Raw genomic sequence first — 16,931 nt, forward strand, 5'->3', positions numbered from 1 at the left:
ATACTACAGACCCCAATTACCAGCATGCAACATTATATTATCAAAAGTCACAAGAAAGACTGGGCCGCAGAGCTGAGTTTAACGGGCACATCACTGCTGCTACAAAAAATCACTGACGCGCACACACCGCTGGTGGTATGAGACACTCTTTGTACATGAAACACAATTCCACACCAAGAGCAGCCAGAATGCCATCTGAGGGCTGTGTAACTTAAGGCAAACAATCTAATCTACAAAAATAGGAGTAAGTCAGAAGGCAAATGTCTGTTCTAACTTTCAACCTTGCTTGAAATCTTGGCAGCATCTGATACAACCAACCAAGTCTTTCTTGAACCATTTTCTTCTGCAGGCCTCGCTGACACACAGGGCACAACACAGGGTTAATCCCCCTCCATCTTCTCTGCTGGCTCACTTCTCTGACCTTCAAAAGCCTAAATGTGTAGGAAACTACGTCTGGTCCTCCTCAAGCTATACTCTCTCCTTAGGCCACAATACAGGCTTAATGGTGTCCTCCACCTCTAAATTCTTATGTAAAGTCCTAAGCCCCAGGACGCCAGAATGTGACTGTATTTGGAGATAGGGTCTTGAAAAAAGTAATCAAGTTAAAATGAGATCACTGAATGATGAGAAAAGAGCAAACTAGGGGGTCTGATTAGAACCATAACAGTGAACAGAGGACATAGGAGATACAGCTGACAAAGTGGGCTGGAAGCAGACAGAAAGCAACCTTCTCTGTTCATACCTAAACATAGGCTATAAAAAACTTTTCTTCTTTCCTGAGTGTGGCATTCCATCCCCACCTAATTTGGGCCCTTTCTACACTGCAGTTCTTAGGATTCAATTCTTATGTGACTCTTAGCTGGATAAGATCTGAGCTACCTCTGCAATTTCAATGACTCTTTTAAAAAAAAAAAAAAATATTGAGCTATAACTCACAGTGATGGACAGGGAGGCCTGGCGTGCTGTGATTCATGGGGTCGCAAAGAGTCAGACACGACTGAACTGAACTGAACTCACACACCTTACAATTCACCCATTTAGGTATATAACCTAACAGGTTTTTTTGCATTCACAGTTATGCAACCATTACCACAATTAATTTTGGAACATTCTCAAGCCCCCAGAAGTTAACTCCATACTCATTAGCAATCACTCTTCCATTTCTTCCCAATCCCCCTACCCTTGAAAACCACTACTCTACTTTGTTTCTGTAGATAAGCCTCTTTCACACATTTTATATAAATGGAATCATACTTATGTGGTCTTTGATGACTGCTTCTTTGATTTAGTATAATGTTTTCAAGGTTCATCCATGTTGTAAAATGTATCAGTACTTCCTTTTTATGGTCAAATAATACTCCATTATATAGATATACCACATTTTATTTATCCATTCAATTCAATGGTTGTTTTTAGATATTATCCCTGTGCCTCCTAAATCAGCATCACAAATATTTTATAACTTTTCATAGAAAATCATGTCTCTTCTGTGGTCTTCCATTTTAGACTCTCAAGTATAAGGTTTCAAACCTATTTTTTCCTCTAAGTAATTAAAAATTTACTTTAAAATCTAAGGCACATTCTTCCAGCTATCCAAATTCCCTTTATTATTTTTCCAAATAGCTAAGAATTCCAGAATAAAAGTTTCTCCTGAACAGATAATTCAAGAATTAAATGTTATGTTATCCACAGAATAGTCAGGCAAACATATATCTAAACGTCTCAAAGTCCTCTGCAATATTCGGTCTTCCTTCCATGATAGTTCTGAGATTTACATCTATATACAGTGGACCCCTGACCTACACTGGTTTGAACAGTGCAGGTCCACTTACATGCAAATTTTTCTCACTAAAAATGTACCACAGTGGTACAAGATCTGTGGTTGCTGAATCTGAGAATGCAGAACCAGGTAAATGAGAGCCAACTGTAAAGTCAGGGACTTCGTCAGCACCCCTAACCACCACATTGTTCAAGGTCAACTATACTTATCTTTTGTTTATTCAATAAATATTTTCTTTAAAACTTCCATATGACAGTGGATTTGGTTATCTGGTATGGACCCAGGAAAATCAATAACACATCTTTCTCCTAACTTTTAACTTGACCACGATTCTACCCTTAGGTTAGCAGATTATTGTATGTACAGTGTAATTTCCAAGAGGTGGCGCAGTGGTAAAGAATCCATCTGCCAGTGCAGGAGACGCAAGAGGTGAGCGCTTGATCCCTGGGTCGGGAAGATCCCCTGGAGGAAGAAATGGTAACCCACTCCAGTACTCTTGCCTGGAAAATTCCAGCGACAGAGAAGCCTGGTGGGCCACAGTCCATGGGGTCACAAAGAGTCAGACACAATTGAGCAACTGAGTAGGCATGTATACACACTGTAATTTCCAAGATACCTTTTGTTTAGATTTTGAATCTGAATTTTAAACAGGGAATTTTTTGGCACACAGTGCAACAAGTTGTGGCAATCCCTAGATAATCCTAATTACCTCACACATTAAAACTACAAATTACCTTCATTTCCACAGGAAAAACTAGGGAAAAAAAGTGATGTCCCAGATCTGTATCATGGAGTCTGATCCTTAGCTACAAGAGCTGTGTCTTTTCCTCTGCCTTTCGTTTCCCCTTCACAAAACTTCAGTCAAACTCACCTCCTCAAGTACACTCCTAGCTCTGTATCTTGGATCACATAAACACCCCTTCTTAAAATACACTCTTCCTTCTCTCTATTCATCCAGGATCTATCATTCCATTCCTTCACAGTTTATCTCAAGTGCCACATTAAAGCACTTAAATCAGTTCCGGGCACACACTTCTAGCATATCATAGTAGAAAGAGCAAAGGATTTAGAATTAGTCTTCAGTCTGAAAGCAAGCTCTGCAATTTATTACATGACCACTGGGAATTTACTTAAGTAAATTTACTTAAGTCTGTTTCCTTGTCTATAAAGGGGGTAAAATAATTCAGACTATTACAGGTGTTTTGGAAAGATTAAATGAAATAAATTGTCAAATACAGTTATCAGCAGATAATAAAATTTAATAGGAATTAATACTTTTTTCTCCACAAAGCCATATTTGATCGGCCAAGCTTAGTGATCATTCTGTCCTAATGTACAAACAATGAATCAGATCTATTTTGAACATGAAGCACATGCCCAGCCTCTTGGATTGTTCGGGCTACCAGCAATTATCAATAGGATCGTCCAGATGGTTTTATTTCAACCTATGTTGCCTGTTGATTTATAGATTTAAGCTTATTTCAAAAACAGAAATTATAAACAAATCTCCATTTCTGCTTTATCAAAGCAAGAAGTCACTACCAATGAAGACCCTGCAAAGAAAAAGCTGTGAAAATAGGCTCTTCCCTTACCTTGTGGGTTATCCATTCTCGTCCATACTGATACACGTTGTTGGCTGCAGAATTAAGGGCTCTTTGGACAACCTGAGCCTCAGGAAGCCAACTAATTCAAAATAAAGGAAAAATGAAAACCTGGTATAGTGTACTGTACCAGCAATCCCTGGAACTTAATTTTTTAAACATTTACAATTTACGATTCTAAAACTTGCAGAGCATTTCCTAACTTAAATTACTGACTACCTTGGGGGTAGTTAAAAACAAAATAAAAGAGGAGGCCATACAATTTGTCATCAAGTTCAATGATGACAGCATAATCCTAGGAACACTCTCCACAAAGATGTAAAAACCCTCTCACAGAAGCCAAATTAAACAAGTAGGCAAAGAGATCCTACAGGCGTTGGCAGACTTTTTTTTTTCTGTAAAGGGCCAAGGCATAAATATTTTAGGCTTTTCGGGACATATGATCTGTATCACAACTACTCAATTCTGTCTGCTTTTATCTGCAGCCTCCAAACAGCCACAGACAACATGACATGAACAGGTGTAGATGGTTCCAATAAATCTTTATAGGAACAGGTGGTTGGATTTGGTTCTGAGCCGTAGTCTGCCAACTCTGCCACAAAAAATGATACAGTATGGGAACGCTGCTGACTTTGCCATGGGAGGATTTTCTTGAATCCCTTAACCTCTGATCCTGTTTCCTCATCTGTAAAATGGGGATAATCTCTTCAGCACACAACATAACGTAGGGGAAAGCTTAGTAAATCAAAGACATGTTGTAAACTATGAGACTCAATTCAATATTTGGACTTTCCCCTCTGCTCCCCTCTAACCCATTCTTATGCAAGAATGACAACATTCAACAAAGTTTTGCGAACTCTTCTCTCTTCTCTCTTCCAAGGTAACTGTACCAATGAAGATCATTTCTTAAAAACAGACATAGTACCTAGGCCATCCATCTCTATTTTTGTCAAAATTACATCCACTATCCCATTACATGTCATTCTTATGCAAAAATGACAACATTCAACAAAATTTTGGCAAATTCTTCTCTCTTCCAAGGTAACTGTACCAGTGAAGATCATTTCATGAAAACAGACATAGAACCTAGACCATCCATCTCTAATTTGTAATTTGTCAATCTGTAATTTGTCAAAATTACATTCTTACTTTGCCCACTCAGGATGATTTGCTAGAGTTTCATTAATCAAATTGCTTGTGACTTCAATCATGTGTACACTCTCTTGATGTACCTGTATTACGGACAAGAAAAGAGTATCAATAAAAATTAAAGTCAATTTAACATTTATCTTTTATACTACTCAAGGAACAATGCTTTAAGCGTCAAATAATTAGATATCTTAGTTTCAGTTAACTTAAGAGACCTGCACTGAACAGCCACTATCCATAACAAAGCAACTCTAGATTGTTTTATAACTCTGAGAGCTGTCATTTTGTTTCAGTAAGCAAACAACTTACCTGTAATCAAACTGCAAAGTTTGTCTTCCCTGTCATTAATGTCTCTACTCGGTGTTTTTTATTTTTTGAAAACCCTAAGGGTTCCCCCTGAACCTGAAGAGCTAAACAGTCAGCCAATAATTTTGGCATAAAGTTATGCTCAGACACTTCACACCAAGAAGCTTCATCCTTTCTAGCCAGAGATGTGTGAAACTTGAGAAATGTAATCAAAGGTACAACAAATGCGCAAATCTCCCTAGGCTTTCAATATTCACAGGATACCTTAGGGTCTCCCATATACCATAAAATGTGATTTATTAATCTCAGCCCTTCTATGCCTCTCTTGCTTCCAGAACCTCTCCCTTTAATTCACAGCTTCTCTGTTGCCAGTCCCAAATCAAACCAAACCACAACCCATAAGAAAATCTGTAGGTTTTTTCTGCCCACACAAGGCTGATGAGGATAAGTAATTCCAAGTAAAAAAGCCACAAACTACATGTTTTTACCAGATGCAGTAGCAGTTTTTCACAAGCAAACAGTCCTCAAATTATTGCCTAACTGATCATTTTTCGATGCCCTGATATGGTGTTTATAATAATTTTTATACCATTTTATTCTTGCTTTAGGTAGAAAGGAATTACCTAACATCCTCACCCTGCTTTATCCCAAAATATATTAGGAACATGGAGGCAAAAAGGATTTTCTGACAAACTGGATATGCATCTATTAATAAAAGAAAAAAAGTAGTCAAGAAAGACCCTGAGGCTTTTCACCTGAGCAAGCAGAATGAAGCTGTCACTTACTTGAAATGAGAAGAACAGACAAGCATAGGAGGGTCTGGAATTCAGTTCTGACATGTTTGTTATATTTGAGATGTCTATTAAGACATTCAAATGGATACTGTCATGGTGTTTTAGAGAATGATCCTTTTATTGGCTGGGAGAATGAACTAGATAACCAGTAAGCTTCCTTCAAAAGCTCAGTTTGCATGAATCCTAAACCACGAAGAAATGGTTCAGTAATAATTGTTATCAAAGTTCAGAGAAGCAAAAGCTCACTGAAGCATGCAATGAACAAAGAAAAAAAAAGATGAAACAATTGAGATGAGCAGGCAAGAAGACCCTACACAAAGGGACAAAGAAGGGAAAGTAGAATAGGAGAGGAAAAAGAAAAAAAAAGGAAAACAGAATTACATACTGGTGAAAGGTTTCTCTAAGAACTAGAAAAACATACAGAGGAAGGTTTAGGTGAAATATATCAAAAACAAAGACAGACCTCTCAAGTCTGTAGAGTCTAAATAAGTGACTATACAGGATTAAAATCCAAAGAAAAGGTAACAACTGCATTTTAACTGAAACAGGTACAGAGAGAGCAGGTTGTTAGAAGCAAATGATAAGATCAGGGCATACTGAGGCTAAGAGTGACTGAGAACAGGACTTCCAAGTGGAAAGTCAAATAGTAGGAAACAGTGTAATCCTTCAATAAATTGCTGCATATTAGATTGTCTATTGCTAGTAGGTACTACCATCTCTCTACAGCACTATATGAAAATGGTTCACATCCAGGATACCAGGTAAGCTTCACAGTTTCTGGAAAACAACATATAAAAATCTGGGGTGCAAAGTTCAGTAGGGTCCAAATAAAATAAAGACTGTGACAGATTACAAAAGTTTTTTGAAAAGCCAGTAAGAGACAAAAAATTTAGCTGAACTTTGGAGAATGATTTTCTTTGATGAAAGAGGGGTAATAAGGACTAAATTTTTTTATATCCTCTCAAAATTTGTCTGTTGAAAGCCTAACATCCGATGTGACAGTTACAAGAGGTAGGGCCTGTGGGAAGTAATTAGGTCGTGAGGGCGGAGCTCTCATGATGGGATTGGTGGTAGTGGTTTAGTCGCTGCGGTGGTTTAGTCGCTAAGTCGTGTCTGACACTTGTGACCCCATGGGCTGCAGCCCACCAGGCTCCTCGTCAATAGCATTTTCCAGGCAAGAATACTGGAGTGGGTTGCCATTTCCTTCTCCAGGGGTCTTCCCAATCCAGGGGTCGAACCCAGATCTACTGCTCTGCAGGCAGATTCTTTACCGACTAAGCTACCACGGAAGACCTGATGGAAGACACAACAGGATCAGCATCCTTCAACAAAGAAACACAGAGGTGTTCTTTCTCCCTATCATGTGCGAATACAAGGAGAAAACAGCCACCTATAAACCAGGAACAGAGCCTTTACCAAGAAGCTGACCATGCAAGCACTTTCACCTGGGGCTCTCGGCCTCCAGAACTATGAGAAATAAATGTTTGTTGTTTAAGGCACTTGGTGTATGGTATTCTGTTATAGCAATCCAAACTAAGAAGGTGGAAAGGAAATGCAAGCTGGAAGGATCTGGAAAGTGAGAAATATCTTAATGGTAAATCAGCAGAAAGAACAATGAGACATGAAGGAAGGAATCAAATTCTGATCAAGTGAACAGGATCTACACTAGGAGTCATGGACCAGATCATAGTTCTTTTGAGAAAAGAACCCACTTTTCCCTCAGTATCTCCATTTTTCATCTGCCATTTACCTCAGAGGATTTTTATGATAATAAAATTTAAATGATAAAAATACATTAGGCAAACTCATGGCAAAACCAGCAATATAAAAATCATAAATACTTTAAATACTGTAATTATTTATAAAGAAGGAAATGGCAACCCACTCCAGTGTTCTTGCCTGGAGAATCCCAGGGACGGGGGAGCCTGGTGGGCTTCCGTCTATGGGGTCACACAGAGTTGGACACGACTGAAGTGACTTAGCAGCAGCAGCAGCAGCAGCAACATTTCCTATGCATGCAACTGCTGGCTTCTTATCCATACAACAAATTCCAACAGTTAAAGAGTTTATTAATGGTGATAGTAATTGTTGTACTGTACCTTTGCAGTCAGAAGTAGGGCTAAAAGAAGTGTTCCTATCACTAACAAAAATATGATGAAAATGCTAATTATTTTGTCTAACATCTTCTCCAACCAGATGATCATCTGCACAGAAATGAGAAAGAGAATCAGTCATCTTTCAAGCACAGCTTAATAAAAACACATGTGTATTCAAACATCATGAAGACAAAACAGGATATTCAGCATTGCAGAAACTATGGCATAATGATTAAAGCAGCGAAAGCAATAAGCCACTTTAGAAAATCAAACTAACAGTGTTAATTGTTGTTATAGAAAGAGCTTATTACTGTCACTTCTAAGAAAAGGCAATCAATTTGAATATAACCGAAATCTATGCTTGGATTCTCATATTGTGGTATGCTGACATTTCAAATTAGAATTTACGATCTGATAAACATTCTAAACTAAATAATGACAATCCATTAGTGACCTCAAATCTCTACTGTCAATTAGCAAATATATATGACTTTAGAAAAAGGATGACTATTACAATACAGATATCTCCTAAACTATACAGATAAAATAGAAGCAAATTAAAATGTGAATTACATTCAAAATATTTTTTTCCTTTAATGTCATAGGGTTACAAATAAAATCTATTGTTAAGGTAGTGATAAATACCAATTCCAGAATAATAGCTACCCTGGAAGCAAAAGGGTTGGGACACAGATGCACAATCAGCAGGGGGTACACAAGAGACTTCAGCTGTACAGGTAATATTTTGTCACACTGGAAGACAGGCATGTGGGTGCTCTTCTATCCTTTTATATTTGAAATATTTCATAATAAAATAATAAATCCACTTGAAATTTCTATTCTTTTAAAATCATAAGCTTTATGACAAACTATAATTGACTATAAATAAATAATAATCATTAATGCGGTGGTTATCTCTTAATCAATAATTAAAATTATGCTTTTCCAAAATGCCACCAGACTTTCTATTTTGAGTATAACTTCTCTCATCTTTCACAATTACAAATAATCCTACATTTTGTAAAACTTTTGTTTTCAGAATATCTAATCCTGACAGATTTCTAGAATTCCTGCCATGCAAAGCTACCAATTAACATTTCAAAAATACAAGCAGACTGATGATTTAAATACCACAATGCACCCCTCCATCCCAACATGAGCACTGATGAGTAAGTTACTCTTCTCTTAAATATGATTACGCTCTCCAAACAGTTAAACATCCAAGAGCAAAGAAGGATGCTTAAAACGTATCTCTTCTAAAACATTTGCGTTCTATTCAAGGATTATAAGCTCGCACCTCCTCATCTTTCAGAAGGGACACTGTCACCACCAAGAGATTGATGCTACAGTGAACGCAAAGATGAACAGTGCATCTGTATCTTGACAACCATAGCTTTCAAACACAAGAGTTAATTTTCAGTGCATGCTACCAAAGCATCAACGACAATGCAGAGATTGAAAAAAGCAATAACGGGTTTCTAAGATATGGAAGGTCAGAGGTCATATTTTGAATGAATGTAAGTTCTAAAATCAGTGAAAATGAAAAGCACCACAATCAGAAACTAACTCAACATCTAGTTCTTGAGAGTTTCCTGAGCAAAGAGCTAGTGTTGCCTGACTCCTCTTTGTATCTCCAAAACCTAACAGTGCACAGCATGTGGTAAAAGCTCAGTTAATACATATTTGAATAGGCAAAATAAAGAATATATCAGATTGGATTGGTATTCACAAATTACAATTTCTGAAAATAACTTAGGAGCCTCAATTTTTTTTTTTTTTTAGAAAATTCACATCCTGAAATACATTAACATAAAAGATGTTTTATTTGTAAAGTATCTCAAGTTATGTCTGAGTATTTTTAACATATAAAACATGAAATATTCACAAACACATTATGTACCACAACATTACAAAAGTCAAACTTTGTTTTCAAGCCAGGGTAGAATTTTCCTATCACAAGCTCTATATACCAAAGGGCTGGAATAAGAGACACATAAGTAAAAATTTATTTCCAAGAGAGAATGCTGAGGGTTAGATGTTTTATTGAAAATTTAAAATACAGGCAGACATCATTTTATTGTGTTTCAATTTATTGTGCTTTGTAAATAACATGCTTTTTTACACATTGAAGGCTTGCGGCAACCTTGCATTGAGCAAGTATATTGGTGCCATTTATTCCAACAGCATTTGCTTGTTTTCTATCTCTATCACATTTTGGTAATTCTCCCAATATTTCAAACTTTTTTGTTATGATATTTACTATGGTGATTTGTAATCAGTGACTTCTGATGTTACTACAACTCACTGAAAGCTGAGATGATGTTTAGTCCTTTTTTTTTAACAATAAAGTATTTTTAATTATGGTTTATACAATTATTTGGACATAAAGCTACTGCATACTTAATAGACTACATGTGTCCAACTCAGTCACCAACTTTTTACCACTGAGCCACCTATTAAGCCCAACAAACTACAGTATGTAAAAGTGAAAGTCACTAAGTCGTGTCCAACACTTTGCGACCCCATAGGCTTGTATAATACAGTCCATGGAATTCTCCAGGCCAGAATACTGGGTGGGTAGCCTTTCCCTTCTCCAGGGGATCTTCCTAACCCAGGGATCGAACCCAGGTCTCCCACATTGCAGACGGACTCTCTACCCGCTGAGTCACAAGGGCAGCCCAAGAATACTGAATTGGGTAGCCTTCCCCTTCTCCAGCGATCTTCCTCACCCAGGGATCTAACCGGGGTCTCCTTCATTGCAGGCATATTCTTTACCAACTGAACTATCAGCGAAGTCCAGACTACGGTACAATACAAACAAATTTTATATGTACTGGGAACCCAAAGAAAACCATGTGACTTGGCTTATTGCAATATTCACTTTACTGTTGTGGTCTGGAACCCAACCCACAGCATTTCCAAGGCATGCCTGTAAATAAAATCACTTAAGATGTTCCATACACAAGCAAAAGGTATGTGTGTGGCGGGGGTGAAGGGGAGGTTTCTATTTACATACAGCCAGCTAAGATAAGGTGAGAAAACAGGCACAAAGGAAGATAGCAAAAGTTAAAGAGAGAAAAAAAGAGGAAAAGAGAGACAGCAAAGACTTTAAAATGTGGAGAACTAAGGACCAATCGAGAAGAAACAATCAAAGAGGATAGAAAACTTATGGAGGAAATGAACCCCCTAAAAGAGTGAATGGAACAAGACTCGTAAGGAAACCGCAACTCATAGACACAGAAAGACAAATGTGGTCAGAGGAAGCAAAGGAGAAGGGGAAGGGGATGAAGGAGAGAATTCCGTAAAGAGACGCCAGAGGTGCTGTCCCGGGAGGCTGTGCTCTGCTTTAAGCAGGGGGAACCACACTGCCTGTCAATCCCTACCCTGCTCCGTTTATTTCCCAGTTTATTTTAGGTTTGAGATTTTATTTTCTAAAAGTAGAAGGGGAGTACTTTTAAAATGACATTCTGAATGTCTGAAGTATAAATAAAGGGCATGCATTTTTTAAAATGTAGAAATGTCAGTAAATACATAGTTATATCAGAAGATACCCTGAGGCTTCTAAACTGACTCGCCTTCTTTATCAAGTTATGAAGAAACTGTCATTCCACTACTGAGTTTTCTATTCATTATTCTGGACGTGTAGGTTTTTATTTTGCTTTGTTTTTCTTAACCTAATTCTAGCAGTCTCAGTGCAAATAATAAATACTGAGAAATAAAACAACTAAGTCTCAAGAAACAGTTACATTTCAATTAATCATAGCCCTGTTTCTCACCCTCACTTCTCTTGAATTAATTTCTAATTCACTCCACTTGAACTTGGAATACCAATACCCAATGCAGCAAATTTTCCGCCCTTGGATGAAATATGTAACAAAACAGACTTCAACTTATTTATGTGCTTTCCCAGGGCACAGGCCCTCAGAAGTTCAAGCAGTTACTCCAGTTCAGTTCAGTTCAGTTCAGTTGCTCAGTCATGTCCGACTCTCTGCGACCCCATGAATCACAGCACGCCAGGCCTCCCTGTCCATCACCAACTCCCGGAGTTCACTCAAACTCATGTCCACAGAGTCGGTGATGCAATCCAGCCATCTCATTCTCTGTCGTCCCCTTCTCCTCCTGCCCCCAACCTTTCCCAGCATCAGAGTCTTTTCCAGTGAGTCAACTCGTCACATGAGGTGGCCAAAGTATTGCAGTTTCAGCTTTAGCATCAGTTCTTCCAATGAACACCCAGGATTGATCTCCTTTCGAATGGACTGGTTGGATCTCCTTGCAGTCCAAGGGACTCTCAAGAGTCTTCTCCAACACCACAGTTCAAAAGCATCAATTCTTCGGCAGTCAGCTTTCTTCACAGTCCAACTCTCGCATCCATACATGACCATGGGAAAAACCATAGCCTTGACTAGACGGACCCTGGTTGGCAAAGTAATGTCTCTGCTTTTTAATACACTATCTAGGTTGGTCATAACTTTCCTTCCAAGGAGTAAGCGTCTTTTAATTTCATGGCTGCAGTCAGCATCTGCAGTGATTCTGGAGCCCAAAAAAATAAAGTCTGACACTGTTTCCACTGTTTCCCCATCTATTTCCCATGAAGTGATGGGACCAGATGCCATGATCTTTGTTTTCTGAATGTTGAGTTTCAAGCCAACCTTTTCACTCTCCTCTCTCACTTTCATCAAGAGGCTCTTGAGTTCCTCTTCACTTTCTGCCATAAGGGTGGTGTCATCTGCATATCTGAGGTTATTGATATTTCTCCCGGCAATCTTGATTCCGGCTTGTGCTTCTTCCAGCCCAGCGTTCCTCATGATGTACTCTGCATATAAGTTAAATAAGCAAGGTGACAATATACAGCCTTGACATACTCCTTTTCCTATTTGGAACCAGTCTGTTGTTCCATGTCCAGTTCTGACTGTTGCTTCCTGACCTGCATACACAATAAACTGTGGAACATTCTGAAAGAGATGGGAATACCAGACCACCTGACCTGCCTCTTGAGAAACCTGTATGCAGGTCAGGAAGCAGTTACTCCAACTCTACACCAATACTTTACCTACACTACACAGAATCATCAAAGAAAAGGAAAAGGTTACCTGATCCCTTGAGAATCTTAAAACTAATTCACAATTAGTCAGCTATGAATTAGGTAACCTAACTCAAGTCACCAAAGGTTAACTCAGATTGAACCTAATGAGTTTAGCTCTCCTTTCTCTCATCTCTTGAGAACAATTTCATTTCAATAAAAACAAAGTGGGGAAATACATAAGACCACCTACCTTAATCACAGTAAGAAAATATAGCTTATTTCTGTAGCACTATCATTTGCAAGGACTGAACTCATTCACTCATATCTCTTTTGTAGAGCGGAGGTACACATAGCCATTTGTGTACGTGTGTTTGTATGTATGTGTGTGTGTGTGTGGGGTCACGGTGCTGTGTGTGTATGCTGATTTTACACACTGTAAAATGTATGCTTATTGTCAATCCAAAGTTTAAAAGTGTAATAAGCACTGTCAGTAAGTCTCCCCTTTCTTCTTTCCACAGAAAGAATGAAACTCTAATCTTTACACCCTAGAGCCTCATTTTGAACTATTTCTAAGAGGTAACACATTTTTCTTAAGGCCCGCTATAATATTTTCACTGAAGATTTTTAAGGTCTTATTGTGTTTAATGACAATACACATGAATGATACCATCTTTTGCTATCTGCCCTAGGGATCTGGTAAGACTGTCAGAACTACTGTATGTGTACTATATATCAAAGGTACGGTACTCCAAATCTATCTGGATTAGGCTTCGTTTAAGTTACTGAAAACTGCATGCCAATCATGTGAGGCACTGACCACAGATACAACCTCACATTTTGGGAAATACATAAAACTAGATGTCACAGGCCATGACTACACTGTTTTTTGAGATAAAAAATAAAATTTTGAAACACTATCTATAAAAAAAAAAAAGACAAAAAAAATTATTGGCCAAGAGAATCATACAAATATTTCACAAGTCTTTTTTTAAAAAACTTTGGTGTTATTTATAGAAAAAGTAGCCATAAAGAGTTCTCTTTCCTTTTCAGTTAACTTTTGCCTAAAATGTTCTCACACATCAAAGGAGATGAGAGTAACAGGCTGGAGTTATAGAGCTGAAAAGGTCTGGAGGTCACTGTGGACAAAAGGACCATGAGACAGAACGTCAACACACTCGGGCAAGGAGACACCATCCACATCCTAAATAAATAGCTTTAAGTTTTTAGCAAATTGTGCTGTGGCAATATGAATGCTTCACGACCTTCCATAGCTTATAATTAGAACTTTAAAAAACAAAAACTTAGTCTGACATATGAACAGAAACAGGGTGAGAATGGAGATACGGGGAGGGGGGGGGTGAGTTACAGAATTCAATAGTGAAAATCAACATCCGGGTGTTCATTTACCTTCTTATTTAGCCAGTGCCAGAGCTTGAGGAGAAGGGTAAGGTGAGAGAGAAGATAAGAACAGTGGCATATCATTAGAGAATGCAGTAACAGTATGAAAAGAAAAGAGAGTCACGGAGAGCCTGAGGAGGAAACTATCTCAGACAAAGGAAAAACTGGGAAAAAAACTGAAATGCATTAACAAAGTACCAAATCGAGTGAATGTAGTATTCCTTTAAGATACACGATTGAAATGATGATAACCACAAACTGTTCAGAACTCAATGATTAAAAGTACATAAAGATAACCTGAAAGTTTACAGGCTTAAACTTTCATACCAAATTCCAAAGATCAAAGTGATAATTAAGATTTTTCACATACCATGCATTAAAAGGATTTTCAGTCCCTATATAAACTAATTCCTGTTCACACACTACATTTTCTTTGAACTTTGTAGTTGCAGATTTATAATAGTACTTATTTTACATTTCCTAGAGTAAAACATTTCGGTGCTCATTTGGAACAGTGAACACTTGGTCAAAAAGCAGACATATTTAAGATTCTGATCATATTAGGCGCATTTTCTTCCATTTCCAATTTTTTAGGCATGCATTTTTCTACTGTATGTAATATCCTGCTGTTTTCTCACATAGACATTACCTCATCTACACCTCACAATATTTAGCACTATAATAACTAATGCTAGTTAATGGTCACATAAAATAAAAATCAGCAAACATAGGATTTAAAGCATTATTAGTGATATAAAAAGCATAAAGACTAAAAAGCATAACTTCATCTGAATGACTAAATGCTCTTTACAAAGTTACTCCTAAAGCACACCTAGTGCATGTTTAGACACATACTTCGAACAACCTTCTCTAGATGGATCATTTCAACACTGGTCCAATCAATTGAAATTAAATAGAAACACGGAAAATGAATTTATTCCCCAAAGCGGGACCCCAGATATAGTATTAAACTGCATAAAACATAATTTTGGCATCAATTATAATTGAACAAATATTCAACTTGTGAAAGCCATTTATTCTGACATGTATCATATATAACAGAAAATGCTAGTTTTATTCATTTCACTGTCTCTCTTCCTGAAGAACAACAGACTGACATATAAATTAGAATAAAAATGACAAATTTTTACAAGACTACCCTTTAACAAATACTTTTTGATGCCCCTGAAATTTCAACCAACACAACTGTACAGTTTTCCTAAATGAATTGTTTCCAATACAAGTATATGGGAACACTGAAAATAGGATTTAGTTTTTATGCCATCTGACAGTGGTAAGACAAAGAAATTAACTGATGTAAGAGTCACCCTCTTTAAACAGCTTGAAGTGATAAATCTGCTCTAATAAGATAAAACTTCACCTTAATCAGGGAGATGTAATAAACATGTTGAAATATGTGAGAAGTCCTAGATCCTCATTTAAAAAATTGAAAAAAATTAATAAGAACACAACAGACAGGGGATTCCCTGGTGGTACAGTGATTAGAACTCTGTACTTTCACTGCCAAGGGCCCAGGTTCAATCCCTGGTCAGGGAACTAAGATTCCCACCAGCCACACATCATGGTCACAAAAGACACACACACACACACACACACACACACACACGGCAAATTAAAAAAATATATAGCAAATAAAAGAATGGTCAACTCAACTGTTATTTTTTAAAATTTCAAATTAAAACAACCAGGTGCTCCTTTTCCCTCATTTTTAAGATGTAAAAATACTTACACAACACTTGCTCAAACTACGTCTATCCCATCCATCACTCTGCTGCTGCTGCTGCTGCTAAGTCACTTCAGTCGTGTCCAACTCTGTGCAACCCCATAGACGGAAGCCCACCAGGCTCCCCCATCCCTGGGATTCTCCAGGCAAGAACACTGGAGTGGGTTGCCATTTCCTTCTCCAATGTGTGAAAGTGAAAAGTGAAAGTGAAGTCGCTCAGTCGTGTCCGACCCTTAGCGAACCCGTGGACTGCAGTCTGCCAGGCTGCTCCATCCATGGGATTTTCTAGGCAAGAGTACTAGAGTGGCTTGCCATTGCCTTCTCCATCCATCACTCTAAATTTCATCAAAGTTAGACATTAAATGTGTTATCAGCAAGTACAACCAAGATACTTCTTTTTACAAAACTAAAATGGACTTTCAGTTATACCATAATATCCAGTACTGGCAAGAGCTCAAAGAAATGGTCATTCTCATATGCTGCTGAGGTGGGAATTAAAACTAGCAAACTTTCTGGAAGACAACCAAGCAATATATTAAAAATATGTATCCCCTGCACTTCCTTTGACTTCCTCCCCTCACATGAACTCCAGATACTGTTCTTGTCTCTATCTACATTTGCTTCATCCAGCAGTGTTTTTCAACCTTAAGCCATGGATGGACCTGTTACAAGTAGTCGCTGCTGCTGCTGCTGCTAAATCACTTCAGTCGTGTCCAACTCTGTGCGACCCCATAGACGGAAGCCCACCAGGCTCCCCCATCCCTGGGATTCTCCAGGCAAGAACACTGAGCTACACCTGGCTATATAATTTTAGGCGAGTCACTTCACCCCTCTAGATTTCAGTTTGGTCCTTGTAAAATGAGAGTTGAACCAGGTGCTCCTTTTCCCTCATTTTTAAGATGTAAAAATACTTACACAACACTTGTTCAAACTACGTCTATCCCGTCCATCACTCTAAATTTCATCAAAGTTAGACATTAAATGTGTTATCAGCAAGTACAACATAAATACTAATATACCATAAAATGGAATCTTTTAGA

General features: G+C 37.9%; 1 protein-coding gene across 2 annotated transcripts in view; it reads right to left on the minus strand.

The window, feature by feature from the left end:
- Positions 1-16,931, minus strand: part of TMEM245 (transmembrane protein 245) — an 80,790-nt gene that overhangs the window by 38,769 nt on the left and 25,090 nt on the right. Inside the window, exons 7-10 of one of the 2 annotated variants that reach the window (XM_055427536.2) lie at positions 14,157-14,180; positions 7,730-7,834; positions 4,531-4,613; positions 3,373-3,463 (exon numbers count right to left, since the gene is read on the minus strand). In XM_055427536.2, the coding sequence (XP_055283511.1) occupies positions 3,373-3,463; positions 4,531-4,613; positions 7,730-7,834; positions 14,157-14,180 (303 nt within the window). The remainder of the gene's footprint in view (positions 1-3,372; positions 3,464-4,530; positions 4,614-7,729; positions 7,835-14,156; positions 14,181-16,931) is intronic. The other variant, XM_055427537.2, reaches the window with a different exon arrangement.

This window comes from Moschus berezovskii, chromosome 7 (genome assembly GCF_049115385.1).
Source record: "Moschus berezovskii isolate FMDL1 chromosome 7, NW_MosBer_1.0, whole genome shotgun sequence".
Taxonomy (NCBI): Eukaryota; Metazoa; Chordata; class Mammalia; order Artiodactyla; family Moschidae; genus Moschus; species Moschus berezovskii.